Here is a 27,222-nt window from a genome sequence, read left to right on the forward strand (position 1 = left end):
GGCCAGCAAACTATAGGCAAAGATTACATGACTTGCTAGCTGCACTTTATGTGCTACGACAGTAAACTTGCTGACTGGTGCTCATATACACAAAATAAAAATTTTGGGTAAGTACCAGGACATTCCATTCACTCCTATACTTCGTACCTACCGTATTTACTCGAATGCAACACGACCACAAATGTAATGCGAGGGGTGACTTTACATGCTGCCCAGCGGGAAAAAATAAAACCACGAATGTAACGCGAGGTTTAAGGACGCAAAACAAAGTACCTTTAATAGACATCGTGGCCAACATGTTTATTCATCTTCCTCGCATTAGGAGGCCAAGTTCTTGGAAACGGAGTCCTTTTAGCTATCGAATTCTCCCGGTAACTTCGGCCACATCGATGTTGTTCGCCGCAGAGAGAATCCATTTCTCTTTATGAAAGTTTGGGCCCACCCACGAGATGCTCAGAACTTCCCATCTCCCGAGCAATGTCTAACTTTCCAATGGATCAGCTCGACACTGACCCCCATGAGACGGTTGTGCTGCTCGATAATTAAGTCCGCCACTTTTTTCTGCAGCTCAACGTGATGGCCGTGGCGAGGCCCCCGAAATCTTTTGTGGTCGGGCGCACTATTAAAAAGCCCCTCCCGCTGCAGCCGCCATCCGCGGATGGTTGACTCATTGAGGTCAAGTCTTCGAGCTGCCGCAGAATTCTCGACCTCTTCAGCTAACAGGATCGCTTTTCTCTTAAAACGACCATCGTACTGAGCACGACGCATTGCCATCGTGCACACTGAATCAATACACCGCGAGCGACGCCACAAGAACACGATGCATTGATGAACTGAGCGCGAGGTCGCAACAAACACAAAAAATGACAGAGAACAACACTTTGACTTTGGATGGATGAGGATTTGGCTTCCGTGGTACCCATGTTGCCAGCATAAGATCGCAAAACTGCGGAAACCGAAACCAAGCCGATGGCTTGAAATGGCTGCACCGCAGCACTGCTTTAGGGCAATAAAAGTGCGGTATTCGATTATAACGCGAGGGTAGACTTTAAGGGAAAAAAATATGGGAAAAAACTCGTATTACATTCAAGTAAATACGGTACTTGAACAGTTTCCCTAAACAGAGACTTGCTGGCAGAGCTCAAAAAGCAGCTGCCCACTAGTTTGAAATTTGCTTTACTAAGAGCTAATTCATGACTTTTGAAAGTTAATCAAATTTAACAGTGCAGCAGCTTGTTTTGACAGTCAGACTGACTTAGCTACGCCACCCAACCAACAGCTCTCAACCTGAACCAAATGACTACCTAAGCAATAGTGTAATTTGTTGGCATGACTTTTACCGAGGAAAATATAAAATTCTCCAGGCCAGTCTAACCTGCGCCCTGCTACAGTGTCGCTAAGCTGAGCAAGCATAACTGCTCCCAGCCAAAATGTTAAACAATGATACAAAAACAAAAAAAAAACTTACCAAATCATCTTCAAGTGCAGGTGCTTCAGCACTGCTGTCATACGACTGCACATATTTGCAAGCTTCAAGGGCATCTTTTTCACTGATCGTTTCAGACTGTAATCCTTTTCGTTTACATGGCTGCGCCCCAATGACACATTGCTCGACAGACTGGCTGCCATTCCTTTCTGGGGAAACCAATGAGACTCCTGCAGCCTGCAAGTCATGCCTGCTTGGTTGCACCACAACATTGCTTGCCAATGCTGCTTTCTCCTCCTGGGAGATGAAATCAGCAGCTTCCATATGCTTCAGTCGGTCAGCAGTGGCCTTTGTGCAGCCAATAGAGACGTTTCCGCACACCCTGTGGCAAGAAATAAGATCTATAGATTAGTGGCACAAATGATGAAAATAAAGCAAGGCATAAAAATGTGCATGGTGCTTTTTTCATGTGGTTTCGCCTCCATCGATGGAGGCAATGGAAGCGCCTCTATCGAAATTGCTGCCGCAGCTGGGAACTGAGTGCCATAACCACTAAGCCACCCAAAAATGCACAAAAAAATTCTGTTTTTCAAAAGTCTGAGTACCTGTTCGAAGGACTGTTCTTAGCAGAAATCTATCGCGAAGTACTAAAAAAAAAAAAATTGTTTTACCAAATGTGGTGGTGCATACCATATATATCTTGAAATGGTAGAAAAATGGGCACTTTTTAACCGCGACCAATTGCAGCTGTCTTGGCCTTCACATAAAGCTTATTTCCTCCCCTTCAAATCTGCCATTCTAGCTCAATGCCACCTCCAAAAGCAATGATGCAAAAAAACAAAAGTTTCCAGGTCTTGCCGTGTGACTGCCACGCGTCAACACTGGTCTCCTGGGCGGCTGCACCTAGCAACCAGTAGATTTCACAAGGGAGCCTATGAAGCAGCATCGCCTCTTGTGATCGGTTGGCTACGCTTGCCCGATTTTCTCAGACTATACTGTTTTGGCAGCGCCATAAAAGAGTGGAAGTCTAGGTTTTGGGTTCGGACTACTGCGATCACAGACCAACAATCCTTTAAAAATAAGTACAAAATGATGCATTATTATGGCAGCTGGAAGCGAAAGTCGCCAATGGCCAAGAATGGTGAGACGACCTCTCTGCGAGCTGCTGCGAGTGAATTTATCATGGAGGGCGTCACCGATGCGCACCCGAGCTCTTCAAGCTTAGCTGGTAGCACATGTGGGGAAAGTGGCTTGCTTGTTGGACAACATGGATATGCAGCCAAGTACTTCGTACGCAGTCGCTAGCATGCAAAACCTGACTAACAACCAGCCAGAAAGCACGCCGGGCTCAGAAAGAGGTAGCCAAGAAACACTGCTTTCAAGGATGCCAAGGACTCCGACCATGCTATCTTCAAGAGAAGTAAATGTGGTGGTCAACTTTGAATGCCTTATTCTCGATATTATTTTTCTCGCTTGTTCCTCATTTTTTAGCGACTTCCGTTTATTTTTACCTCGTTTGTTTCGTTGCACTCCTAGAACTATACTACAGGTCAAGGCATTCTTGGTTTTCCAATTCTATGAATGAAAAATTGTTTAATATTTCTTTTTTACAGCGATGTCACTAACTGCGCAACCACCAGTGTTGCGCTAATTCATCATAAAAATGTGCATTGCAGCATAAGAGGGGGACTCGTAATCGTGGCTCCAGTGCAGTCGAAAAAATTTTATGGAAAAATGCCAATCCTGCAAAACGCTGCACCTGCCAAAACCGGGAAAAGGAAAAATGTGCAGCCCTTACACAAGTATATAGAGTGTAATGCAATTTTTTTCTTGAGCCTGTTTCAGAAAACCCCTTGCGTTACATTTGGAAGCAAACTACATCATAGATTGAGTTTTTTTCACTGTTCTTTGAGATACCCACACTGGGCTTGCCCACCAGGGCTGTGATAGATAGATAGATAGATAAACAGGAGGAGGGAAAGGCAGGGATGTTAACCAGAAAGGTGTTCCGGTTGGTGCTCCTACTTGAGAGCGACTGGATTGAGTGACAAATTGTGACAGCGTTGTGCGTGTGTGTGTGTTATGCCTTTTTTCCCTTCTCTCTTCCTCCTTTTAGTACCAGGGTTGTGAGATGTGAGAAAAAGCCTACTGCTCGACAACCCTGGCTACTGAGGCACAGTGCACAGTGGCTGCAATGCGAAAGACCACATGTGTTAACGCGTGGAAGGCTTCCCACGGAATACTACAGATTCTTTGTTTGCAACTCATGGAATTAAAAATTTTCCGCCGCAGAAAGATACCATATCCATAGTGGCACGGAGAGCATTTGAAACATCTGAAATTCTGCCTATTGTACACAATGCACTCCGGCCAGGAAATCTTGAGATTCGCATCCCGAAGTTCATATAAGCCATGATCGTACCATTAAGTTTCTACTGTACTTTCATTACACATGTACGGTACTTTTGAACAAATTATTTAGAAATACACCATGGCCCAATGGTTTCTGCTTCTTGAACGGTATCAATAAGGGCACCACAAAGGTAGCACCACTGCACAGGTAGCACCCGCAGGTGAATGTGGGAAACCTAACTCTAGGAGATGTGTTGAGGGAAAGCCAGCTACTTGAGTCTACCAGTGTTGTCTAAAGTTCAATCTATCGGACGTGACTGCTAATTTTTGTATGATGTAGCCGTACATTTTTCTATACATTCACACTGTAGCGTCACGGTGTTCAGAAATTATCTGATATAAAGGATAATTTGATCTAACAGAGTTTGATATAATCTGGTTCTGCAATACCACTATGCGAAGTCGCAATGATCCATGGTTGCTGTACAAGCTGTCTTAGCAGAGAAACAAGCAAAGTGGTTCATATTAAGCGGGTTATTTTACAAAGAACCTGACATCACACTGTTCGTAACATCTGAGAATTCATCTAAACCAATGCAATATCCAAGAATTCCTGAACAAGGCACCTTTGTAGCTGAAGTGAATAGATGGGCCTCGCACCACTCCAAACTCTACATTACCCCCTTAAGATGGGTTCACTGCAGAGAAATCACCAGTTGAAGTTCCAGAATTTGTGAAGTCAATGACAGTGTAATGACAAAGCGCTTTGGTAATGTTTCACTGCCAAAAAAGGAAACAGAAATAGAGCCCATTTGTCCAAAAGCTCACCCTGAAATTTTTTAGAAAACCCTCTATCAAAGTACAAGGAAGCACAAATTATGTACATAGAAATCTTTGCAAGCAAGTAGCTTCTGCTTCAAATGAAGGACACTACACAATTTCGGTAGGTAGTGAAGATGCACAGCTGAATGAAAGAAAAAGCCCAATAAAGAAACAAGGCCAAAGGGACACCCATAACTGAGCTGAGAACATGCAGCCATGAACATGCAGTCTCACTTACTTCCAAGTCCAGACAGACACTGTGGCCCCTTTCACAAAGGGCTGACAGAAGGTGGAATTGAGATGGCTCTTGGCAGGCACCAGGCAGAGGTGGCCAGAGTGCAGAAGAACGACAACGTGGCTATGCATTACAAGTAGAACTCGGCCAGGCTGGATGCGTCGCTGAACAGGCTATGATAGACAGGGCAATACGAGAGGCTTTCAGCATCATCACAGGCACTCCAAACAAATACAGTAATCCCTCGTTACAACCAAATCTCTTTACTCGAAATATTGCTTTATTCGAAATTTCTCCCGGTCCCGACCCAAACGCATGCATTTTAAGGTGCATTACTCGAAGCACACGAAGGGCTTGACCCGCTCAGAGCGAAGGCATCGCCGCCGCCGAGCACGCGACTCTTTTGCGCATGCATTGTCAAATTAATACCGCCGACGAATTAGTCTCATGCAGGCACAGAACAGGCCACAAAAGTACCAAACCTACGACCGATGACCTGCCCAGTAACGGGTACCAAGCGAGTGCCAAGTGCCCCCAGCTGTTTACAGCAAAGCGAACGGAAGCTGTCAAATTCCATGGTGCAGCGCACCCGAATCAGTCACAATCACATCGCTGGTCTCCCCCGTGATAGAATCCACACGAAAATAAAGTTTTCCTGACGCTTTGCGATGCCAGAAAACCACGGACTCTTAGATACCGAAAAGTGGCCAAAAGACCGCGGGCAGACTTGCGCCGTAGTATTCCATGCGGTGAGCTTGATGAGAAAAATTTTAGCACTCTAAAGAGCACTTCTGGTACTGAAACATGCCAAAAAGCACAAAATAAGTGTCCAGTCGCCACTTGCCAGCCGAGCTTTGGGCAACAACGCCGACCGTGGTCACGCTGCGAAATGAACTGAGCTGCACCCTCGCTGCCGTGGTCGTTGCTAAGCCTAATTGTTTCACATTGGCTAGAGCAGACAAAACTCTCGAAAGCGCACTAACGTCATTCCCAAGAGTTTTCACTTCAAACAAGAAGACGACCCGCAGGTCGCACTTGCAAGAGTGAGCAACAGTGTTGTCGAGCTACTGCCTGGTCGCAAGCGACTGCTGGTCGCATGCCTTTTGCCATGTTCGACACGAAAAGCTAGGTTAACAAATCGGGAAGATGACTTTGGGGAAGCCGGCCTAGAAATTTGCTTGCCGCTCGCCATAATAGGCCTGTGTCACAATGAAACACCACCCCTAGCTTCGTTGCACTTTTGACGATGCAAATCGACCGATAACTTGCCGAACACGAAAAACCCGAGCGTCGCCAGCGGCGAGTCAGGCTGTCAACATGGGAGGTCAACACAACTATGTTTCCCCGGCAATTTTCTCGAGCCGGTCATGGTCGATTCACGCCATACAACTAGACAAACAGTCTAAATGTGTGGTAGGGTCATTGAATTTTGTTCCTAGACATTTGACGACAGTGCGGACGCGACGCTGCACGAACACCGACACTCGAACCGTAGAATAAGCACTGTGTCGTCAACAACTGTGCGCCGAAAAACTCTTGCCGACAAACTCGTTTTGCAAACTTCACAGCTGCACACCTCGGGAAAAAATTGCCCAGTAATCATGCAAAGCCCCTACTGCAAAACCGTTCAGTTTTCACGATTGCGCTGCGTACCCACAATGAACGGCTAATCATTTTTTAAGCACAACAAACACAATCTCAGACTCGAGCGATGGCATTTGCGGCGCTTTCCAGCGTGATACTCTCGTAGTCTTCCGTGACCCCCCCCATAAAAGCACTACTGCCTACGCGATTCGAAATACCCCGAAGGTTGAATGCATGGGCGGCGACTGCACCCTCGTGCAATGCTTGGTCAGGTTAGAGCAGGGGTTGCATGCGCCCTGTAAGAACTTGAAACAGCCAAAGCTCACTGCCTTTCTTGCACCTGATTAAGTTTTGCTTCACTGAATACATTGTATTTTGACTTCCTCGCAGTTGCGGCGCAATTAAAGCTCGACTGCTTTAGATTTTCTCGGGTAGTTGCTTATATAGAATTACCGCTTATAACGAATTTTTTTGCTGTCCTGCTGACTTTGTTATAACAAGGGATTACTGTACATAGTAAATGTAAGTAGACAATACCACAAAGCAAACTCTTATTTGAAACTGGCATTCCTAGCTAGACCACATACATGCCAAATATGCACACAGCCTGCTTGAGGCCAGTTGATGACGTTTGTGAATGCTCTGTCTTGAACAGCACAATTTTTTTAGAACAGTAAGACAATTGTCAAAAACAAGCTGTTTGATCACAACCCAATTTGTATGTGCACCTTAAAGGAAAACCCACAAATTAACATCAAGGTAGCCACAAGAATAGCAACCATACAAAGACAAACTTGAAGTACAAGGCACTACCTTCCTTTTCCTGCCTGTGTTGATACTCCGCACAACTTGAGGGTCAAGGGAGAGCTCAAGAGCCGACTGCTCAGGACTGCAGCACAAAACAACGGCCTCATGTGTGCTTCCACTTGTGATGCTCCTGCCTAAACACACATAAAATATCAATATCAACAAATGTGACCAGACACAAGGAAGCTAGTTTGCAAGCTCTATGGGACAAGAAGAAACTAACAAAATACAGTAGACTCTATTCATTAACTTGAAGTGAGCAAGAAAAGTGACAAAAAAAGTGAGAAAATGGAACATTTATTGCACTATGAATGAAGTGAGCGGAAGAGTTGGGGGTACGAAACAGCCTCTTGTTATTCTACTTGAAAATAACATTATTCAGGTTTTTTTTTTTTCACCGTCTTTTTCTCACTCTTCTGCAGCAACTGATATTTGTGTCACTTTTCTGATTTTTACTAGCCTCAGAGAGCTCCGAAGCCAACATGTCTTATCTTGCTCCTTATACAGCAGGCAGCTTGCAGCACAGTGAAATAAGTTAACATTCTGCCCACGTGTTCAATCAGCAGAAAATGGTGCTTTGCTTTCAACCAGTGGGGGGCAGAGAAGGAGGGGCACACATGCACCATGAGGCTATGTGAAAAGGCCTGATTGCACTTGGCGACTTTAACAGCGCCTGCCAACACCACTCCCATTTCGCAGAGCTGCCCACACTACAGGTGGCTTGCAGTGCAGACCGTACATGTTAGAAAATCCCCCCACTGATATAACTGCAGTAGGTAGCAGCAGTAGCACGGTTAATTTTTATATCAAAAACAGATGGAGTGCACTACTAGCTCATGTAGCACACTCGCAATGTACTGAAAACCCCGACGGCGGCAAGGAGACAGTGCAATAGGTTCACAGGTTTCAAAAATTTCACATATCCAAGGTCTGTACACCACTTGACAAAGCCAAGTCTCCGGCCATTTTGGAAAACACTTTCTAAATGCCCAAGTCAACCAGACATAGCAATGAAGTTGCTTTTGCTTTATTTAGCATTGGTGTGCAGAGCACTTGAAGGTTTTTTTTTTTTTTTTTCAAAATGTGTCAAATCGAGAAACAAACTAAGCAAAATTATGCTGTAATGGCAAAGAAACCAAAGCTTCTTTCCCAAGAAAAAAAAAGCTACTAAAATGAAAAGAGCCACATAACACCTGTAGAACCTGCGTACAAAGTTCATTTCAAATAAATAAGCCAAATCTTGCTGATCTGCAGATCTAAATGAGCCAGCCAGTCATCGCAGGGTGCATACTATGTATAAAGTAAAATAAACATTTTGAAAATTTCCTTTCTGGTTCAGTTTGATAACTTATAGTAAACTGTAACGCATCTCCAACCAAAACTTTAATTTAAATCCCAATGTTTCAGAGCCAGCTCAGTTCCTTCTTCAGGGGAGACTGGAGGAAGAATGAATGCGGCGATGTGAAGGGTTGGGGACAGGTTGAGGACATTAAAGGGGGAGCCTGGTCTTGAAAACAAAATTTTATTAATGTAGTCATACTTAAGAAATTCGCATTTCGCATTTCTGAGGTGACAACTTCAAAACCCTATAACTTAAGTTCTATGATAGGCAGGAAGACAATTTTACCCTTATTGCATTCCTTGGTATCAAGAGAACCCAATGGCATACATATCAGCAAGTTTCCCGCAGCAAAATTTTTTCAAAGCTCTTCACAAAATACATGCATAAAAATTGCATAAGTGTGCAAGGAATTGTTTCACATGAAATTAAATGACATATTTAGAAACGGCAGACGAAAATACATGTTCCCTGAAGATTTCTTACCTGCGACTTCATTAATAAAATTTTTTTTTTTTTTTTCAAGACCAGGCTCCCCCCTTAACAATGGGGTTACAGCTATGAGTCACGGATATAGTCCTTGGAGTCTTTTCTTCTGTGGGCTACAGAGCGAAGTCTCTGCGCATACACAGGGGGGTTTTCCCCTTGTGTGGCCGACACTGATTGGGGTCGTTTGAATATGCCAAGATTCAAGTAAGAGGGTTTTTTGGTAATTTGTTTTGGTTACAAGGACAGTGGTTTCCTCAAAGCTGATCCTTTGGTCTGTGTCTATGGAATATTCGGTTACCAAGTTGCGTTTTATTGTGAAGTTGCAGACGTCACTTTATTGCTGTCGAATTTAATCTTTCAGGTTTGTTTGTTTTATCAATGTAGCCCGCGTAGCATACGGTGCAAAGAATTTTGTAAACAATGCTGTGGCCGGTCTTTTGGAACACATAGAGAAAGCACCATCATGTTTGTAGGCTTGTGTGCTACTCGAAGGTGACCTTTGCGTCGCAGTTTACTATACAATAAAGCCTCACCAGTTCCAAGGCTGGTTTTCATCTCTAGTCTCTGGGCCTAATTATGAAAGCTAATGCCGATGGAGCGCCTGCTTTGACTGTCCGTTATATTCTTCCTCTCTTTATCACTATCTTTGCCTTTTAGCCTCAGACCCATTGAATGGCGGCAACAGCGCTGTTCCCACAGCGGCAGGTTCATTTTCACACCTGGACTTTGCACCAACCCATGCATTCTCTTCATTTTCTATCTGATGCAACTAAATTGAACTACTTCAGAAGAAAAATAAAGAAACCAAAGTGCATGTAAAACTCTGAAAGTTAGTGCAGAGATACGAATATTACACAAGCAGCCTGCAACTTTTGCATAAAAGTAGGATGCTGATGAGACAACTAATATTCAGAGCACAAGTGAGAGATTCAGAGGTGATAAATTTGAAAATGTCACCAACCAGGCACAGTTGCAGCAGTTGCAAGGAGTGAACTGTCTGCAATCAAGCAATGGATGACTTTGTCCTCTTCATCTACATATTGAACCGTCACTCTGACGATGCTTGAGACACTTGGAACTACACTTTCTGCAAAGAGCAAGCATGCAAAGATCACAAGGCATGCACAGTCAAATTTTTAACAGTGAAAATGCAAATGATTACAGATTTGAAATAATCAAATCAGTGATTTGGGACAAGCTGCTATAGGAGATTGAAAATTCACAGTGCTTCATTAGATGCAGTTCCACTGTACTGCCAGGCCACAATGAAATGTGAACACTGCCTATGAGCAAACAAAACACATTTTTGCATATATACCAACCATAACAATATACAGGATGCAGCAGCTAAGAGAACCAAGAGTTTTAAAAAAACCAAAGCTTTCTTCAAAACTGAAATCAAGTGGATTTTGTTAGGTTATGTAAACTGCCTGCCAGTACTTTTTTCGTTTTGTCTGTTTTAAGGGGGGATGTGGGGATCAGATGGCAAAAATAGTGAAAAAAGTCGATTTTTGAAAAGTACACCTTTTGGTATGCACAACACTCTATGTTGTATGTACTGAAATATTTAACCCAAAAATAAACTCTAAGCAGTCCAAATAAATATATTTGTGAGCATCTACACATACACAGTGTGGCTAGTTTAGAACTTTCAGGCTTGTTTTCTCAAAAGTTTGTTTTGAGCTTATCACCTTGCTCATGGAAAGCATAGCACGGCAATGGGAGCATGGATTTTAATCCCGTTTGTTTTGCTGTAACTGCTGAAATGTGCCTTACGTCACGACAGTCTCAGATTTACCGTTATGGCTCACCTGGAGCATGATACATACAATAACTGGAGCATGATACATTCTAAACACAAAGAGAAGGAGCATACTATGTCATTTAGAAAAAGAGCAGAGAAATTTAAAAAGAAATTAAGAGAATCTTGATTTAGGCCATACTTCTTAGTAACTATTAAACATTTACAGACCCATAACCCATTTTGCTGTCACGCTAGGCTTTCCACGAGCAAGCAACATGTGATCAACATATAAACAATGATAAAATAAAAACTACAGAAGATATCATTGTGAAACTTTGTAGCTGTCTGTTTGATGCTATTTCAAGCCTGTCTGCCAAATTTCATCACTCCAAGTAAAAAAATAAAAGTTTGCTCCGATCCCCTCATCCCTCCTTAATAACTATAGTTGAAATTATTTAACTTTTTAAATATGGCTTTAAACGACTAGGCGCGAATAGGAAAGCTGTCGAGCACCATAGAAAACGGTCCAACCCAGGTTCTCCCAGTGAAGTAGCTAGGCACTTAGGGGCTGAAAGAAAGGCAAGGAAGCTGATCATGCAGCCCTCTTGACAGGGTGATTATCAACATTTTATGTGTTAAAAAAAAATTGCATTTAACTGAACAGGAGCAAAAGAGCTTAGTGGGCACTGCCCAACACATTGCCAAAATGGCTGTTTTCTGGTGTTGCAAGGTACTGGACCAATGATTACAAAGGGTCAATTTGTTTTCTCAGGTTTTTCGAGCAAAAGCACTGAAATGAATAAGAAGGAAACAACTTACGCTCCAACCTCGAAAGGAGTTCCTCGTCGCCAAGCTGTGCTGCCAAGGACTCCATGGTACCCCGGATGCCCATTTCACCCCCACAGTTGCGCATGCTTGTACTTAGCCAGACTTGGCGTGTCTCAGAGTTCACTTTGGTTACCTTGGCTACCAGACACTGGCCAATCACAAAGCCCGATTTGGATGCGTCACTCAGAAATTCATCAGCAACATCCTGTTTCGTAACAAAATGAATAAAGCGGCGCCATTAGACAACAGATTACAGCATATGAACAATGACAAGCGGCATTACTCTCGGCAAAACTTCAACCCTTTTTAGGACACGTGTAGTCCCATTTAAGTACCAACTAACAGCAAACGGTGCACTTACACACTGTATTTTTGCATGCTGAGTACTACCTAACTACCAAACAGTTCTAGCTGAAGCTGTAAAAAGATACAAAGATAAAAAGATGTGTATCCCACAACACAAGCAGTACCATATAAACTCATAAGGGCCGCACTCGTGTATGGGCCCCAGGCTGTTTTCACAAACAAAATATTTTAAAAAATAATAATATCCATGCAAGGGCCACGCCCAAACTTTCCACGACCCACGCGGGAATAGCCTTCGAAATGCACGCACCGTGGTCTCCACGATCAGCTCCGGCTGCGAGCAACGGCACGCTTGATCGTGGAGGCAACACATGCACACAGGAGCTTCCAGGTGCCGCCCACGGATGGCGCCAGAGGCCGCGGGTCATAATCACCATCGTCAACTTTTTACTCCGCCCGAGCTCCCGCTATCCATATCGGCATCAGTATGATCAGCTCCAGCGTTTTGTGGCTGTTAAAGGCACGAGAGTTGTGGTAGCTTGGTAGTTCACCATAGTTGTGGCTTTCGCATACTGCCACCGAGCATTGTAGCTTTAGCGCGATGGGCAAGCACCTTAATAGCTACACGGCTGGGAGTTGGCTGTAGAACATGTCAAGCGTGCGGCGGGAAGGAAATTTGATGCGGCCAAGAAGTATGTCCGACGAAGGTACAACCAAAAGGATGCATTGAGGAACACAAGCTGCAAAAAGCGTGCTTTCCAAGGCAAGCCGAGCAATGTTTCCGGAACTGGAAAAAGAGCTGCTCTGCTAAGTGATGGAAGCGCAGAACAACGACTACACGTTGACAGTGGGTGCGCTGCGCGACTTCTTGTGGGATCAGCGTGCACCAGAGCGCAGCACCAGCTCAGAGTCAGAATACACCGCAAGTGCCGATTGAGCGTAGAATAAATGCCACTAATTTCCTGACTGGAGCGTTTTTACTTTTAAAAAATCTTTCGCAAATCTTGTGTATGGGCCGCACCCCGAGAATTGGCCCTCAAATCTGGAAAAAAGTGCGGCCCTTACACGCGTTTATACGGCATATACTGACTTTATATATCAAGGCGAAAGCATTTCTTGCCTCATGAGTGGCCTGGACAGGATGCGTCACATTTTTTCGCCAATCCACAGCCAATCCACAATCCGTAGGCATCCAGCAAGCCAATCCGTAATCCAACAAGTTTAACTGTAATCCACTATCCAATGCATAATCCAACAAGCCAAACTATAGTCCACAATCTAATCCAATCCATAATCGAGCAAAGTGTGAACTGTCAATGAAGTAAAATCTGAAAAAAAAAAAAATTGGGGGGCCTAGGCGGGAATTGATCCCGGGCATGCGGCGCGAGAGAATGGGACAATTCCATTGCACCACGACGGCTCAACGTTTGCAGCTGAATAAAGACTCGTCTAGTGAATGCACAGTTGTCTTAGAAACGCATCTGCGAGATATGTACTGAGGCGTACGTGAGTAATTATGAGCATATAAATTACAGATGTCGCAATTGACCTAGTACAAAAATATGTTTCCAGTAAATTTACTTTTTGCTTGGCGTGTCGTAGCGCCATCATGCGGCAGCCACTGAAAACCCCCCTCAAAATGTACGAAGCTGGCCCAGCAGATTGCGTGCATGTAGCACCACAGCGGACTCCACCTCTATTTAGCCAAGCACAGCAACATACATGCTAATGAGATTGGGCTCCACGTCAACAAGCGTCAACATTAGTACAAAAGTATGTTTCCGGTAAATTTACTTCTTGCTTGACAACAGGAGACCGAACAGTCATAATACAAGCACAAATGCTTTCACATTACCGCACGTTAAGTTGTCTTAAGTGCCTCCTTGAATTTTTTTAATTAAGTTAGCATATATTCACTTCACGACTGTGATGTCACACATATGAAAATTATGTCTTGCTACTGATGACGACAACAAATGAACTAAAGCCACATCTCAATACGTAAGAAAGGCATGAGCTATGCATGAGCTAAGGCCTCCGAGATCGGGCATCAAGACTGTTTGCTAAAGCTGCCCAAGCCCTGCAGAGTCGAGCACTCATAGAGGAGGCCATGCATGAGCATTATGAATGCCGCCACACAAATGAACCACGTCAAGGTGCTGGACCTTTCATCTCGTGCAGACTGATCGTGACAGCCGGCTGCGCAACATCAGAGTGGGCCGTTTTCGAAAAAGTAGTCAAAGAAAATTACGGTATGCCTTATTCAAATTTCATTCCAATTATTCGAAAAGTAAACAAGAGCTTGAGAACAAATTGAATTCACTTTGAATTATTTGAACATGCACTATCTGGTCCATTTAGTGAACTGAATAAGAGGATATTCAATTCACTAGTTGAAAAGAAAATTTTGAATATTCGCACACGCCTACTTACAATAACACTAGCATGTTGCTAACTTTGGCTCATTTCAATGTATTACATACACCTGTCAAGGCTTCACATGCTTGTCCTAAAATTATCCCGGACGGGGTTGGTAGGACATGTAAATTAACAGTGCTCCATATGGAAAATTGTGTTAAATCATGTATATAAACCGTGCATTATTAGTAAAATGCACTGGCAATATCAGGTCCACATGTGCCATCTGCAAATTCTTTTTTTCATTCCCAGCACTTAGCTCTTGCTGTTTAAAGAAACAGCTATACAGGGACGCCAATGCCATCTACCAAAATGAATATGGCCTGCACCTACCTTGAGGGGGACAAAACCACGGATGCCTGCAGGCAGCTCGAGGAGCATGCCATGTCTCACGAAGGACAGCAGCACACCAAATACAAGAGTGCCCGGCTGAAAAAACATTGAAAAATGTGTTACACACAGTTTAGTCGGCCACAACAACACATGCTGGTACTGCAAGTACTCACCTCCATGTTTTCGATACCAGAGACAAACAGCCCTCTGTGAGCTGCATTCACAAGCGATGCTTTCCGTGATACAACCTGAAGGTTTGAGGTCAAAGAAACTTTATAACCATTTTTTTTTTCTTTCAAGTAATATACAGAGTAAACTTGGAGGAAACAGAAAATTTGTTCAAATTAAGGAAAGCCTTTCAAACACAATGGATGCTGACTGGACCAAAGCGTCAGCCTGAATAAACTGGAGAAGACTAATTCATAAGACTTCACTGTACTGTGCAAAATTTTGAAACACTGTCTGGATCCATAGCCACAAGCTAGTTTTTGGTCCAAATATGCATGTTTATATAGGTAGCCATACACACCTGTATAAACACATAGAAAATAAGAAAACATACAAAACATAATCACACCAATGCAGGGAATAAAGGACGAGTAGAGTGTGTCAGAAAGGGCGCACAAAAAACTACACCTATACTTCATCTCAGTAGTTCCTTGCAGCACTACCAAAGCTGCGATGAGTGCACAGGCGACGTTCCTACGCTGCAGAATGTAGTGCTAATATAAAATAGGCATAGGCTATATGGGATAGCGTGCTTTAAAGTGAGCATGTGCCAAACGCTATTTCATATCGAGCCTTAATGTGTGCTTGCGTTACGTATGCAATTTGCCAAGTTTAGCATGTGAGACTCTTGCATACGTTCAAACATAGTTTCTGAAATGGCAGCCCTCTTCGAAACAGGACCCTTCGCCTCGGACTGAATGCATCATTGTTACTGCCGTTTTCAGCACGTTTACTGGCCATAAATGGGCCACTGGGGTTCTGCTTCGCCTCATCTAGCCTACAACAAAACATATGAGCTAAGAGACTCCATTTTTTTTTATTTTGAGTAGAGATTCTGCAGCTTCTAGTCCTACGCGGAGCGTCGGTTTGTTGACAAAAATGATTCCCATTCTAACAACCAGATGGAACCACTGGGCTGAGCTTATTGTCGCGTCTCCGTTTGCATGCACTGAATTAAAAAACTAATGTGATCAATAACGCAACATCCCGCAAAATGCTCGTGCTTAGCATATGCAAGCATGCATATGCATGTGGTACGTAGTCAGCATCGATTTAGGCCCCTTACAAACCATATCTGTGTATGTCGCAAGCAGACAACAGGTTGCGGAGAAACATGTTTAATGTGCTCTCCTGATTGGCTGAGGATGTCTACCTTCCATAGCGCTGCAAGGAACGTGACTTCCCCAACTGCTATACAAAAGCACACATTACAGAAAACAGCACAGGATCTGCAAACAACCTATGCTCAGATACCACAAAGCACTCCTATGACATCTTAAAAGGACCTTGAAATGATTTTGATGCTCATACTTTAATGCAACAAATCTGCTCACAATCGATTAGGGCGACACCTCACCACACAACCTTGCGTCACTACACCCGCTTGCATAGAGTGGGGAATCTGGGCGAGCCTTCTCATTGTGTGTGTTGAAATGTATGACTTCACGGGGGAGAAAAGTAGCACCACTTCAATTTTTTCTTGAAAGTTTTTGTGATGTGGCAACGTGTGATGAAATACTGATCACTTGCGCAGTGCTTTTCCTGACCTCTGTAGATATCCTTTCATGGTCCCTTTAAAGCATATGCTCTTTCTCCATTTTGGCGTTTCTTGCTAGGCTCGGGATTTGGTAACAGTGTGTCTCCTTATCTCGTAAATGGCAGATGTAATTTACTGAAGATATAAAATTTGACGACAGCCTAATTTGACCCAGCTCAACCACGGATAAATTTCATGCGAGGTGAAAAAAAAAGGAGGGAAGTTCATTACTAAGCTATCAAAGTAGGCGTTTTGTTCTTTTTTTGTGTGCTGCATGTCCATGACGCGTGTTTGGACAGAGAAAATTAGCTGCAAGGAACTTGTTTAAAAGCATGGCATTACTTTTTTTTAAATTTCTGAAATGCCTTTTCCAAAAGACTTGCATAACATTGCATAAGTGCACAAGACTTATTTAACATGAAATTAAAAGACATTTAGAATCAGCACACAAGATACATGTTCCCTGAAGATTGCGTAATTGACTTAATTTAAGTGCCCCTGAAAAAAGATGCGTCAATATGCTAGGTGTGTCCATATATATGTCATCTGGAAACAATGAATAAAATAGCCTGTTTGAGAAAGGATAATTGCAAACAGGGCAATTAGCATCATGCACAAAGTATAAGCTGAAGACTGAAAGCATGAAACAAGTTGACATTACCCTACTTGAAAATGCCATTGGTATATTTTTCTTTTTTCAGCGTCTCTTTTCTCACACTATATCCGACAACAGCTGCTATTCGTGCATAACTTTTTCTTTATTTTAGCTTTCCCTTCCCATCCTGCTCCGAGTGTTTAGAAGGTCCCAGAAGGGACCATAGCTGTTACCAACACCACAAGCAGGCACATCACGTGTCTATCTGTACGCTGCAGGCAAAGCACGTGGCGCCAATATCTGGTAATCTCTGCACCATGGTAATGCGTTATGACAACATGTCAGTTGAAAATATGGCCCTGGAGCCCCAAGTCAATAAGTGCCAGCACAAGTGTGATGTTGCCCTACTTTTTCTGCCCCGACAAGAAAGCTTTCCCAAGAATGAGCGTGGTCCTGCAAGACTGCTTCCCCATAGTTTTGCGCGAAGGTGTGTGGAAGCCATTTTGGGGGAGGGGAGGGGGGGGAGGGGTGACACTTTTTAGCGTAGAAACATTTTATTAGCTTTACTTTCCTAAACACTGCCGCGCAGACGCCCAGTGAGCGCCGTTGCGTGGGATCGCCATAGTTTGTCGGCGAAAGTTAGTCTTAGAAACAGTTCGTATTAAGCAGATAAACTCTAGATGGTTAGCTAGATTAGCAAACAGGTCCCTGGGACCGCATACTAGTCTTCTCATTGTGGAGCAGCAGCTTTCGAGGCTTGATTGGTCTGTCTGAAATGGAGCTTTGTTCCAAGGACAAGAAGACATTGTCGAGCAGTCATGACATCATCGACGCAATGAAGTTTCTAGTGGAACAGAGCCGTAGTACTATCTCTGCTTCTTCTGCTGGCCATACGAGTTGAGGGGGGGAGAGGAGAAACACATTTTTAATCATTATCGTTGGTGTTAATGAAGCTAGCTTAAAATGTTTTCCGGCTGTGCGGTGACGAGTGATGGAACACCGATCTCTTGCGAGCTTTCCTTAACCTCAGTAAACATAATTTTATGCTCCCCTTAAAAACACAACAGGGCCCTCAAGAGTCGTGCCAAGGTGCTCGCATAACACCGCGCAACAGCAAGGATACAAGATGCTCTGCCGAATTGAAAACCACAAGATTGGCGAGGCTGCATCGGTCTGGAAGAAAGCGCTGCAGGCGACTACAGTGCGACTCTGTGTCTGACAAATGCCGCCTGGGAAGAGATGCACGTTCCCCAGTGCGAAGTAACACAGTGAAGCCGTCGTCCACTCTTGCTTCAATGCTTCCAGAGACAATCTGCAACAGAAGAGGACAAAATTCAACACCAAAGAGAAAATTCAACCACACTATCAAAAGCACAAAGAGGGCTACCAAAAGAACCCGAATGAAATAAGAGGTGCACCAAAGATACACACCAATATGAATATAACTCAGAGTAGGTTTTATTCCGATACAAGACACTCATTACACCACAATATAGATACAAAATGTTCACAACAACTATTTTCTACTCACATAACACCAGGGTCATTGTTTCTTTACTTTGTCACCACCCTAGCCAAGTTTGTGTACCGGCTAAAATCACAAAATACAAGCTCAGTTTGTTGATAGATATTCCAAGGGCAAGTAAGCGCTCTGTGAAGTACCATGGGTAATATATCGTACTACAAAATTTCATGTACCCCTAATATATACAGTAGACCCGCTGCGGTGGCTCAGTGGTTATGGCACTCGGCTGCTGGCCCGAATGACCTGGTTTTGATAGCGGCCGCAGTGCTCTAATTTCGATGGAGCCAAAATTCTAGAGGCCTGTGTACTGTGCAATGTCAGTGCACGTTAAGAAACCGCAGGTGGTCGAAATTTCCGGAGCCCTCCACTACAGCGTCCCTCATAGCCCGAGTCGCTTTGGGACGTTAAACCAAACCAACATATATGTATACTGCTGGCTATTACGACTGAAATTTGTTCATCAGTGTATTTAACATTGCAGGACACAGCTGGTGAATGGTTCACGGGGGTTTAACATCCCAAAGCAACTCAGGCTACGAGGGAAGCTGTAGTGAAGGGCTCCGGAAATTTCGACCACCTGAGGTTCCTTAACGTGCACTGACATGACATCGCACGGTACACGAGCCACCAGAATTTTGCCTTCATCGAAATTTGACTACCGCAGCCAGGATCAAATATGCATCTTTCAGGCCAGCAGCCGAGCTCCATAACCACTGAGCCACCGTGGCAGCTACAGCTGGTGATATGTGCCCAAGTTTACTTAAATGCACCTGACCTCTCCAAGTAAATTATTTCCTCTCCCTACCTAAAATATTCTGGTATATATGCAGTGGAATCTCAATCATATGACCTGAGTTAACCCAAATTTTGGAATGAAATGGATATTTGGAAACCCCTGGGTAATATGTATTCCACACAATGCATTCCACTGCAGGATGGAATGAATACATACTTTCTAGGGATGCCAGATTACATGAACTGACAAGCGACCATATATATACCAGCAGGCACTCAGGACCAGCCACAGCAATAACTGCAACAAACTTGAATGCTACTATAACTATGTCATGGCTTTGTGTACCCAAAGCCATTGTCTCAATAACTCCTTTCACAGGTGTGAATTTTCAGGCCTGAACAGCAGCCTTCCAGAACGCACGAAAAAAACTTCGGCCACGGAAAGCTGGAAGAATTTGAAGTTTAATCACAGTGTGCTAGCTGCAGGATAAGAATGCTGAAATGATAGTTCCTTCGAAAGTTTTGTGATGTGTTCCACGAGCCTGTGCAGGATGGATAATATCATGTGCACAAGCACTTACATACATAACATGAAGCAAATTAAAAAAAAAAAAAGTTCTAAATGAGAAATGAACTCTACAAATTTTTCTTACTTAAAAGTAACTCACAAAAACAAAAAGCAGGCCTTTACTTCACTTTTGTGCTCATACCTTGGCCTGCTTTATATTAAAAATATTTGACCCTTTGAGTTTTTTTTTTTTTTTTTACAGAAAGCGCGCTCCTCTGGTATTTTTTTTTTAATCAGTGATGCTTCAGAATGGAACAATGAACCTCCCTTACATTAATGGAGAAGTTCAGAATAAACCTCCCTGCAAGCGCCTACTTTCAGTATGGTGCTTGCACACGCGATCTCTGCAGCAACCACCAAAAGGTTAATGACAATTTTCCCCACTCCCAGAAAATTCGTATCATTAAGATTTTACTGGACATACACCATACATAAATATTTCATAACATGCCTGCCTACTTACCATTCCCACTTCTGGAGCGCCAGGTTTCAATGATCTCTTCACTGGCTGAAAATAAATGAATCAATTCAACATACCGATCCCTGCCAGTGTGCTTCAGGAGATTTTGAAATGGAGCAGTTACCTCCACAGACTCCTCTTTATCCTCTTCACCTTTTGCCGTCAGCTGAAAAATCAATAAATTTCATGCTAGCACCGCCCCTTCATAATGGCCACGAAGATCATTGGAACACTGCCATTGTTTGCACAAGTACCGCTTGCCTTGCATGTTCAATCAGGGACTGCTTTATGCACGAGTAACAGCCATAAGTTGACAGCAACAAATTTTAATATTAGATATATTTTTAAACCTCCCGAGAGGAACAGTTTTCTTAAGTATTATGTTCGAACATAGGCTTCTCAAATACCCCTGTATGCAGCGTAACTGACAGCAAGTGATAATTAGCAAAGCCGTTACTACCCATATCTGGTGGGATGACATATCCGAGCTCAACAGCACAAAAGGAATGAAATAGATGCCTCCCATTATTTTCACTTGGCACAGGACACCTGAGCCAGATGCTTGCTGTTTGTGCTCAAAATTCACTAGTCATCAAAAGAGTTACGGTCCTCACAGCATCAAGTTTGCACCAAGCAGTCCTTTTGGTTTGACCCGGACACTGAAGCCATGTATATGACCCTCCCAGGAGCAGCATCATCATAACAGGTTACAATGGGACACCTTAAAGTGACAATTGCAATATATGTGCAAGAGAATGTATGCACGCTACTCAGCTTACAGAAGATGAGGACAACATAAGAATGCAAAAAGGAAGAAAACCATAGATACTAAAGCAAGGTCCTCAGTGTGTCAACGTCTCACTGTGTACTAATAAAGGTTAAAGCAAAACAAATGCAATTTTTTTTTGACAGCAAAAAGGTAAAAGATGTGACAACAGAAAGTAATGTAAATGCACCTTCAGTGACAGTGTCAAGCGCTCTTCAGAGGGTTGGCAGTCAATCACACGGCAGGTGACAATCTTGCCTGGTGCATAGTTTGCCTCAATGCCATGAACAGGGTTTGGTATTTCCAGTGGAGGTATCCAGCCCTAAGCAGTAAAAGGGTCCCAATTTATAAGGCATGAAAAGCATAGGAACATTAAAGAGAAAAGCAATGGTATGACACAGTATGTGGAAATGCCCCAAAACAACACACGAGATGCACCGTAGAGGACGGCTACGGATTAATTTCAACCACCTACGGTTCAACTGACGGTTCAACTGACATTGCATAGTAGACGGGCATTTCAGCATTTCACCTCCAAATAAGAAACGACTAGGATTTGGTCCCACGTCCTAGGGCTCAGCAGCTGCACACCACAGCCACTGGGCACAATTCAGTGGGCAGGGTTCGTACAAAAAATTTGACCTAAAATTCAAGAATTCCAGGATTTCAAGACTACAAGGGAGCAATATTTAAGAAGGACAAGGAAACTTTTTATGGGTCACACAGAAAAAGGAAAAAAACCACTGCCCCTCTTAAACAAGCACACAAACATGCCGCAGCACCGAACGATCCCGCAATGCCTGCATCAGGTGCGGACTAGAGTCCGGAAATTATGTTATATTTGCCTACTCCCACAGAAATTCAAGCATTTTTGCAATTTTGTCGTCGTTTTTATTTTCAGACCTCTCCAGCGTCTTCCTTTTCGGACATGCACACATACCGGATGATTCTTAGCCAGCACGCACAAAATTTCCAATAGCAGAGCTGCTTCTGCATGCTGCTAACCTAGAGATATGCTTTGAGCTCTTCAGGTGACTTTTCAAAGCTGTTCACACACTGTTGCCACATCAAAAGTCTTCTGCGACAGCATGCACTTTGCTCTATTCGGATCACTCAATCCTATTCTCATCACCTGCCATAACCCCCGTGTTCAAGCCAAGCAGCCTGAAATTTTCATTTCCCACCTGGCATGGCATTTCAATTCGCACTACACACAGGTCTTAAAAACTGGAGAGCGAGGGAACAGCGGAAGCCAGGGAGAGGACCGGGAAAACAAGCAACCTCACCACCCACAAGATATTTAAGGAAATGATGCACCCTCGGTGGGTTTCAGCTTTCAGACCGAGTTATTCAGAACAGTTTGTAAAAGAGGACAGACTAAGGAAACAAGAGAACACATACAGGAAAAATGGAAATTGGGGAAGGGGAGCAGGAAGTGTGCCTTGAAGGATTCCTGGCCCATAAAGAGATAAAGAGATTAGATAAAGAGAGAGAAAGCAGGCCATCATAACCTTGTTCTGCCTGGGTGCCGCATTGTCGCTTCGGGCTTTCCCCATCCTAACCCTGTGTTCCATAACATTCATTCTGATGGAAAACTCCCAAGTCACCATGCAGCCTTGGTTTTTAAAGATAAACCAAATGAATCCAAATTTTTCAAGACATTTAAGGTGCGCATTATATTTTAAGAAGTTTCAAGAGCTCTTGAAACAGGTTAAGAAATCAAAGGTATTCAAAGATTTCAAGAGCCACCCCAGCAGTGGGTAAAAAGCAATTTTCACACATGAATGCACAAACTACACATTCACACAAAAGTTCAAGAGATATAGGTCCCAAGAACCTGGTAGTATTTTAATGACCCCTGAAGGTTGGCTTCCCCATGTGACCAGCATGTAAAACAGTATTAGGAAAGCAAAACTGCAACTTCGGTAGTGCAGGCATGTGAGAGACAGGTTTTCAGGCCACTGCCTTGGGCAGCTTGGTGAAAATTGGTCTTGTAAGGCTCTTCGACAGCGGGATGGAAGTAGTACTCTACGGTAGTAGCATTCACTGTAGCAGGGCACAACTATATTCATACCGTATCCTATCTAAAGCTTAATGAATGTCTCTTGAGACCGCAAGTGCTCCTACAAGCTGCCTTCTTCCCACAAGGATACCGCAGAAGGGAACTAAAGGTATGAATGAACCAAAAATGCCTAATGAATCTACAAGAATGAAAACACTCACAACTAGCCAAAATTTGAAATTAATTTCAAATAACCAGAACTAGTACTAGTCAAGTTTGAATAGAAACGAGTCGAATGCATTTTGAGGTCAGGCCACTACAGTGCACCTTGTAGATGAAAACATTACCCCTTTCAGAACCCTCCACCATTGTTAACGAGTTCAAAAGAAGCATGAGCCGATTTGGACTCGTGTAAATCGCCAAGTAGCCTTCAAAAGTGGCACTGGCCTGTTGTAATGGTGCTGCGGTCAACTGACTTGCACTTCCAATGATTGGTAGAAGCTGCATACTAGCAGGTGCAAGGCAGCTGACCATCACATCGTGGCACCAAGTCAATGCCACTGGTTGGAGGGCCACCTCTCAGGGGCATTTGCTCTTCATTTTTGAGTTGTACGCAACTGAAGTAAAAATCTTCAGGGTTCTTCAATGATTACATTGCGAGCTCAAATTCACCATGAAATGAGAAGGTGCTGTAACGGATATTTTACCAACAAATTTAGGAAAATAATTTTGACAACTTTGAGTGGAAAAAAAGGAAAGCGCTCTCACCTTGATATTGTTGTACAGAGTCACAAGCAGCCCTTTTGGTGTGACCCTGACAATGAGGCCATCTGTGACCCTCCCAGGGGCAGCATCATCATACGAGGTTATAATGGGGCGCCTTGAAGTAACAAGGGCACGCCGGCATGTCAGAAGCAGCCTGGGCGGATCAGAGCTGCGATCGACGTGCAGCAGACGGCATCGCAATGAAGATCCAACTGCTGGCTTCTCTCCCTTCCGATCGCTGAGGTGCAAGGCTTGAATGAAGCCTGCCAGCCATGGACTCAGGCTGACCAGCACACCAGAAGCCTGCACTTGCCGCACTGTGCACTGTACATACAAGCACAAAAAAGACACAGATCACACATTTTCACAGAGTTGTCGCCACAAACAGAAGCTTTGCGAGCAACCAGGCTGAACAAAGGATGGACCAATACTTAGGCACAGGCTAGAGGCTGGCAGCAGAACCACCTAGTGGTGATATGTCATCCCTGTTGTCAGTGTAAAGAAGTGCAGTGAACCCTCGTTAAGGTGTACCTCACAGGATAGCAGAAAAACTAGGCACACAGTAGCAGTACACCCTTACCGAAAGCAGCTTTAACATATCCACTGACCAGGTAAAGACCGACACCTGAGACGCTTTTTTACACGTAAGACCACAGGAATCCGTTATTTCTGTCTGACGTCAAGGTGGCCTTGCAGCTCCTAGTGCAGCCTCGAAGGCACTTCAAAGAGGGCCCAAATGCTCTATTAGGCCCTATATATCGGCATACAGGCGAAACAAATCTGGAATGCAAGCAGTTTCTCCACTGGTAAGGCCAGGGCTCCCTTCACCTTCTTCACTGCCGTCGCTTGCACTGGATGCTTTGCCAGTGAAGCAACAATGGCTTGGTTTGTGGAGTTTTTCTGTCCCAAAGCGACTCAGGCTATGAGGGACGCCATAGTGGAGGAAATTTCGACTACCTGGGGTTCTTTAACATGCACTGACATTGCACAGCACACAGGCCTCTATCATTTCACCTCCATCGAAATGCAGCTGCTGCAGCCGGGATCGAACCTGAGTCTTTCGGGTTCAGCAGCCGAGCATCATAACCAATGAGCCACTGTGGCGGCTAGTGCGGCAACAATGTCACTATCACACCACACTGGAGAAGTCTAAACTCCACTATCTATACAAGTTTCTAAATATGCAAAAGGTAACGGTTCTCATTGTGCCTTCTCGCTGCAATACTGCAAAAAATGGAGATTCAAAAACATGCCCTCTGCAAGCCTTCTATACTTCTCACCAAAAGAATGCAGCTCACCACTCACTGATCGGTCAACGTGCATTTAGCAACAGTTTCCCCTGAGCACCACGAGAGTGCCTGCGACCCGAGCACAACCAGCAACTAAAAAAGCTCATCACATGAATGGAGTTTTCTTAATGACACCTTCACGTCACTCTCACCTTAATCACAGATTTTTGAAACCGAAGGCACCTTGGCTACAAATTTCAACACACACAACAAAACAAGAGCATACGCCAGTAAACTTATGCTCTCCAAAACCGCTATGAGAGCACTTTTCAGACTTGCAGATAGACAGGAAAATTGATTTCAATATTTGCCATAAGCTCTGTAACAGTTCCCCTTTTTTTTATACTTTCCTTTGCATCATGTTACGGTGCTTTTTGTAACATTTGATCTGCAGAGCATCTTCTGCTCTAGTACTCTGGAGAACAAAACATTTAATTGAATTGAAGAAGTCTAACGCGTGGGCACAGCGCAAGTGGTGAAGGCTACAGCCTTTGTCCCAAAATGAAGCCATCGCTATCTACTTTCCTATACTGCGTGTTTTTAACCTTTCTCTCCTCTGCAGGCAGGCCATCATCTTACTGCCAGTAAGCAAAATTTTTTTTTTTTCCTTTTCACAGTACAAAATGCTTTAGGGCAAAACAGCTTGTCAGAGCAGAAGGAAGAAAAAAAGAAAGCTAAGTGGCTGAGATGCACAGTCACTTAATTAATGGTTTTAATTTAAAACCAAAATCTGCTTCCACTGTCCTTAGGTCCAGCCAACCTCCTTATCAACTCTGCTTTACTGTGAACACAACAATGGAAGCTGCTATGTAAGAAAGGTGCAAGCATTTTTCGGTCATCGATCATCTTGATTGATCAGTGAAATGATTACTATGCCTGCATTCTTCCGTTCAGCCATTTATTTCCCTACATGAAGCAAACATTATGTACTCAAAACTCATGACTTTATATTTGTGCATGGCTTGTACATATTTTGCTTTCTGATTTCTTTTTATGTAACACGTTTGCCATATGCTTATCGGCACACTGTAAAGAGAGATTAGAGCACTATCCCGAACCTTCTGCTGAGCACTGCATTACTGCACTTCCAGACTCAGTTACTGCATTAGGTGTATTTTAGCACACCGCAATAATCAATCTATGGTTGATCAACTGCAGGACAGGTGCAGATGTGCACCTGTTTGGCATACGTGTAGGCTTGTAGAAGGAATGTCGCTTATGGTGGCTAGTTGCTGACATGCAAGAGAAACTGTTTAGGATGTCAGCGTGGTTCTTCGAAAATGGAAAAACAGCTCGCCTGTGACATCATTCTGCTATTACCAAGCCCATATAAAAATATTCCTGGAAAAGGTGCACTGTTTGAGTGGTGGCTCACAATCACTTCAGTGCAACTAAACTGTCCTGAAATAGTTTAAATTATAAACCCTTTTAAACAAACTTTTCGAATGTTTTCCTGGACAATTCCAAAATTTTTGGAGCCAACACATATCCTGGAGTTCCCAGTAGCTGACCCTCCCTAATAAACAAAAGATGCCTTTGGGGCACAAAGCTTACTTGAAACTTTGCTCCTGGAACCAAAGCTTCAGGGGCAACATATTTTTCTGATAACATGGATCTGCAAAACAAAACAATGTGGGGGGGGGGACACAAGGCATTAGAGATCAGTTTTCTTGCTTAAAACTGCTTGAAGCAGAAAAAATAAAGGCGAAAAATCAAAATGCAAATAACTCACTTCTTAAGGGAGACGACCACAACTCTGTCCATATAACTGAGGGCCATGACACGGCAGCTGCAGTGTGAAAAACCAAAGGAATTTCACTAATGAACTTCAGCTTATACAGTGAAACCTCGTTATAGCGAACAAGTAAAAAATCGTAAAATAGTTCACTATAGCCGAAATTCGTAATATAAAATTTCGTCAGAAACACGCACAACAGTGGTGCAATTTAGTCATTGAAGAGACAGCAAATCTGGCGAACCTTACAAGAGAACCAGAGAGACCTTCTCCCAGGTTTTGGCGGCGCTTCGAAGGCGCTCGCGGATATTCCGAAAGCCGCAAAAAGACGAGC

The 27,222-nt window shown here is 43.7% G+C and overlaps 1 protein-coding gene across 2 annotated transcripts in view; it reads right to left on the reverse strand.

Annotated features, from left to right (window-relative positions):
- The window catches only part of Rrp5 (Ribosomal RNA Processing 5), an 88,706-nt gene that overhangs the window by 40,805 nt on the left and 20,679 nt on the right, over positions 1-27,222 (reverse strand). For both annotated transcript variants that reach the window (XM_077645785.1, XM_077645786.1), the window contains exons 8-21: positions 26,886-26,942; positions 26,708-26,768; positions 23,868-24,188; positions 21,288-21,419; positions 20,456-20,497; positions 20,335-20,379; positions 18,167-18,355; positions 14,857-14,931; positions 14,684-14,779; positions 11,618-11,831; positions 10,016-10,141; positions 7,233-7,360; positions 4,839-5,008; positions 1,469-1,808 (exon numbers count right to left, since the gene is read on the reverse strand). In XM_077645785.1, the coding sequence (XP_077501911.1) occupies positions 1,469-1,808; positions 4,839-5,008; positions 7,233-7,360; positions 10,016-10,141; positions 11,618-11,831; positions 14,684-14,779; positions 14,857-14,931; positions 18,167-18,355; positions 20,335-20,379; positions 20,456-20,497; positions 21,288-21,419; positions 23,868-24,188; positions 26,708-26,768; positions 26,886-26,942 (1,996 nt within the window). The remainder of the gene's footprint in view (positions 1-1,468; positions 1,809-4,838; positions 5,009-7,232; positions 7,361-10,015; positions 10,142-11,617; positions 11,832-14,683; positions 14,780-14,856; positions 14,932-18,166; positions 18,356-20,334; positions 20,380-20,455; positions 20,498-21,287; positions 21,420-23,867; positions 24,189-26,707; positions 26,769-26,885; positions 26,943-27,222) is intronic.

Source organism: Amblyomma americanum, chromosome 1 (assembly GCF_052857255.1).
Source record: "Amblyomma americanum isolate KBUSLIRL-KWMA chromosome 1, ASM5285725v1, whole genome shotgun sequence".
In the NCBI taxonomy this organism is placed as follows: domain Eukaryota; kingdom Metazoa; phylum Arthropoda; class Arachnida; order Ixodida; family Ixodidae; genus Amblyomma; species Amblyomma americanum.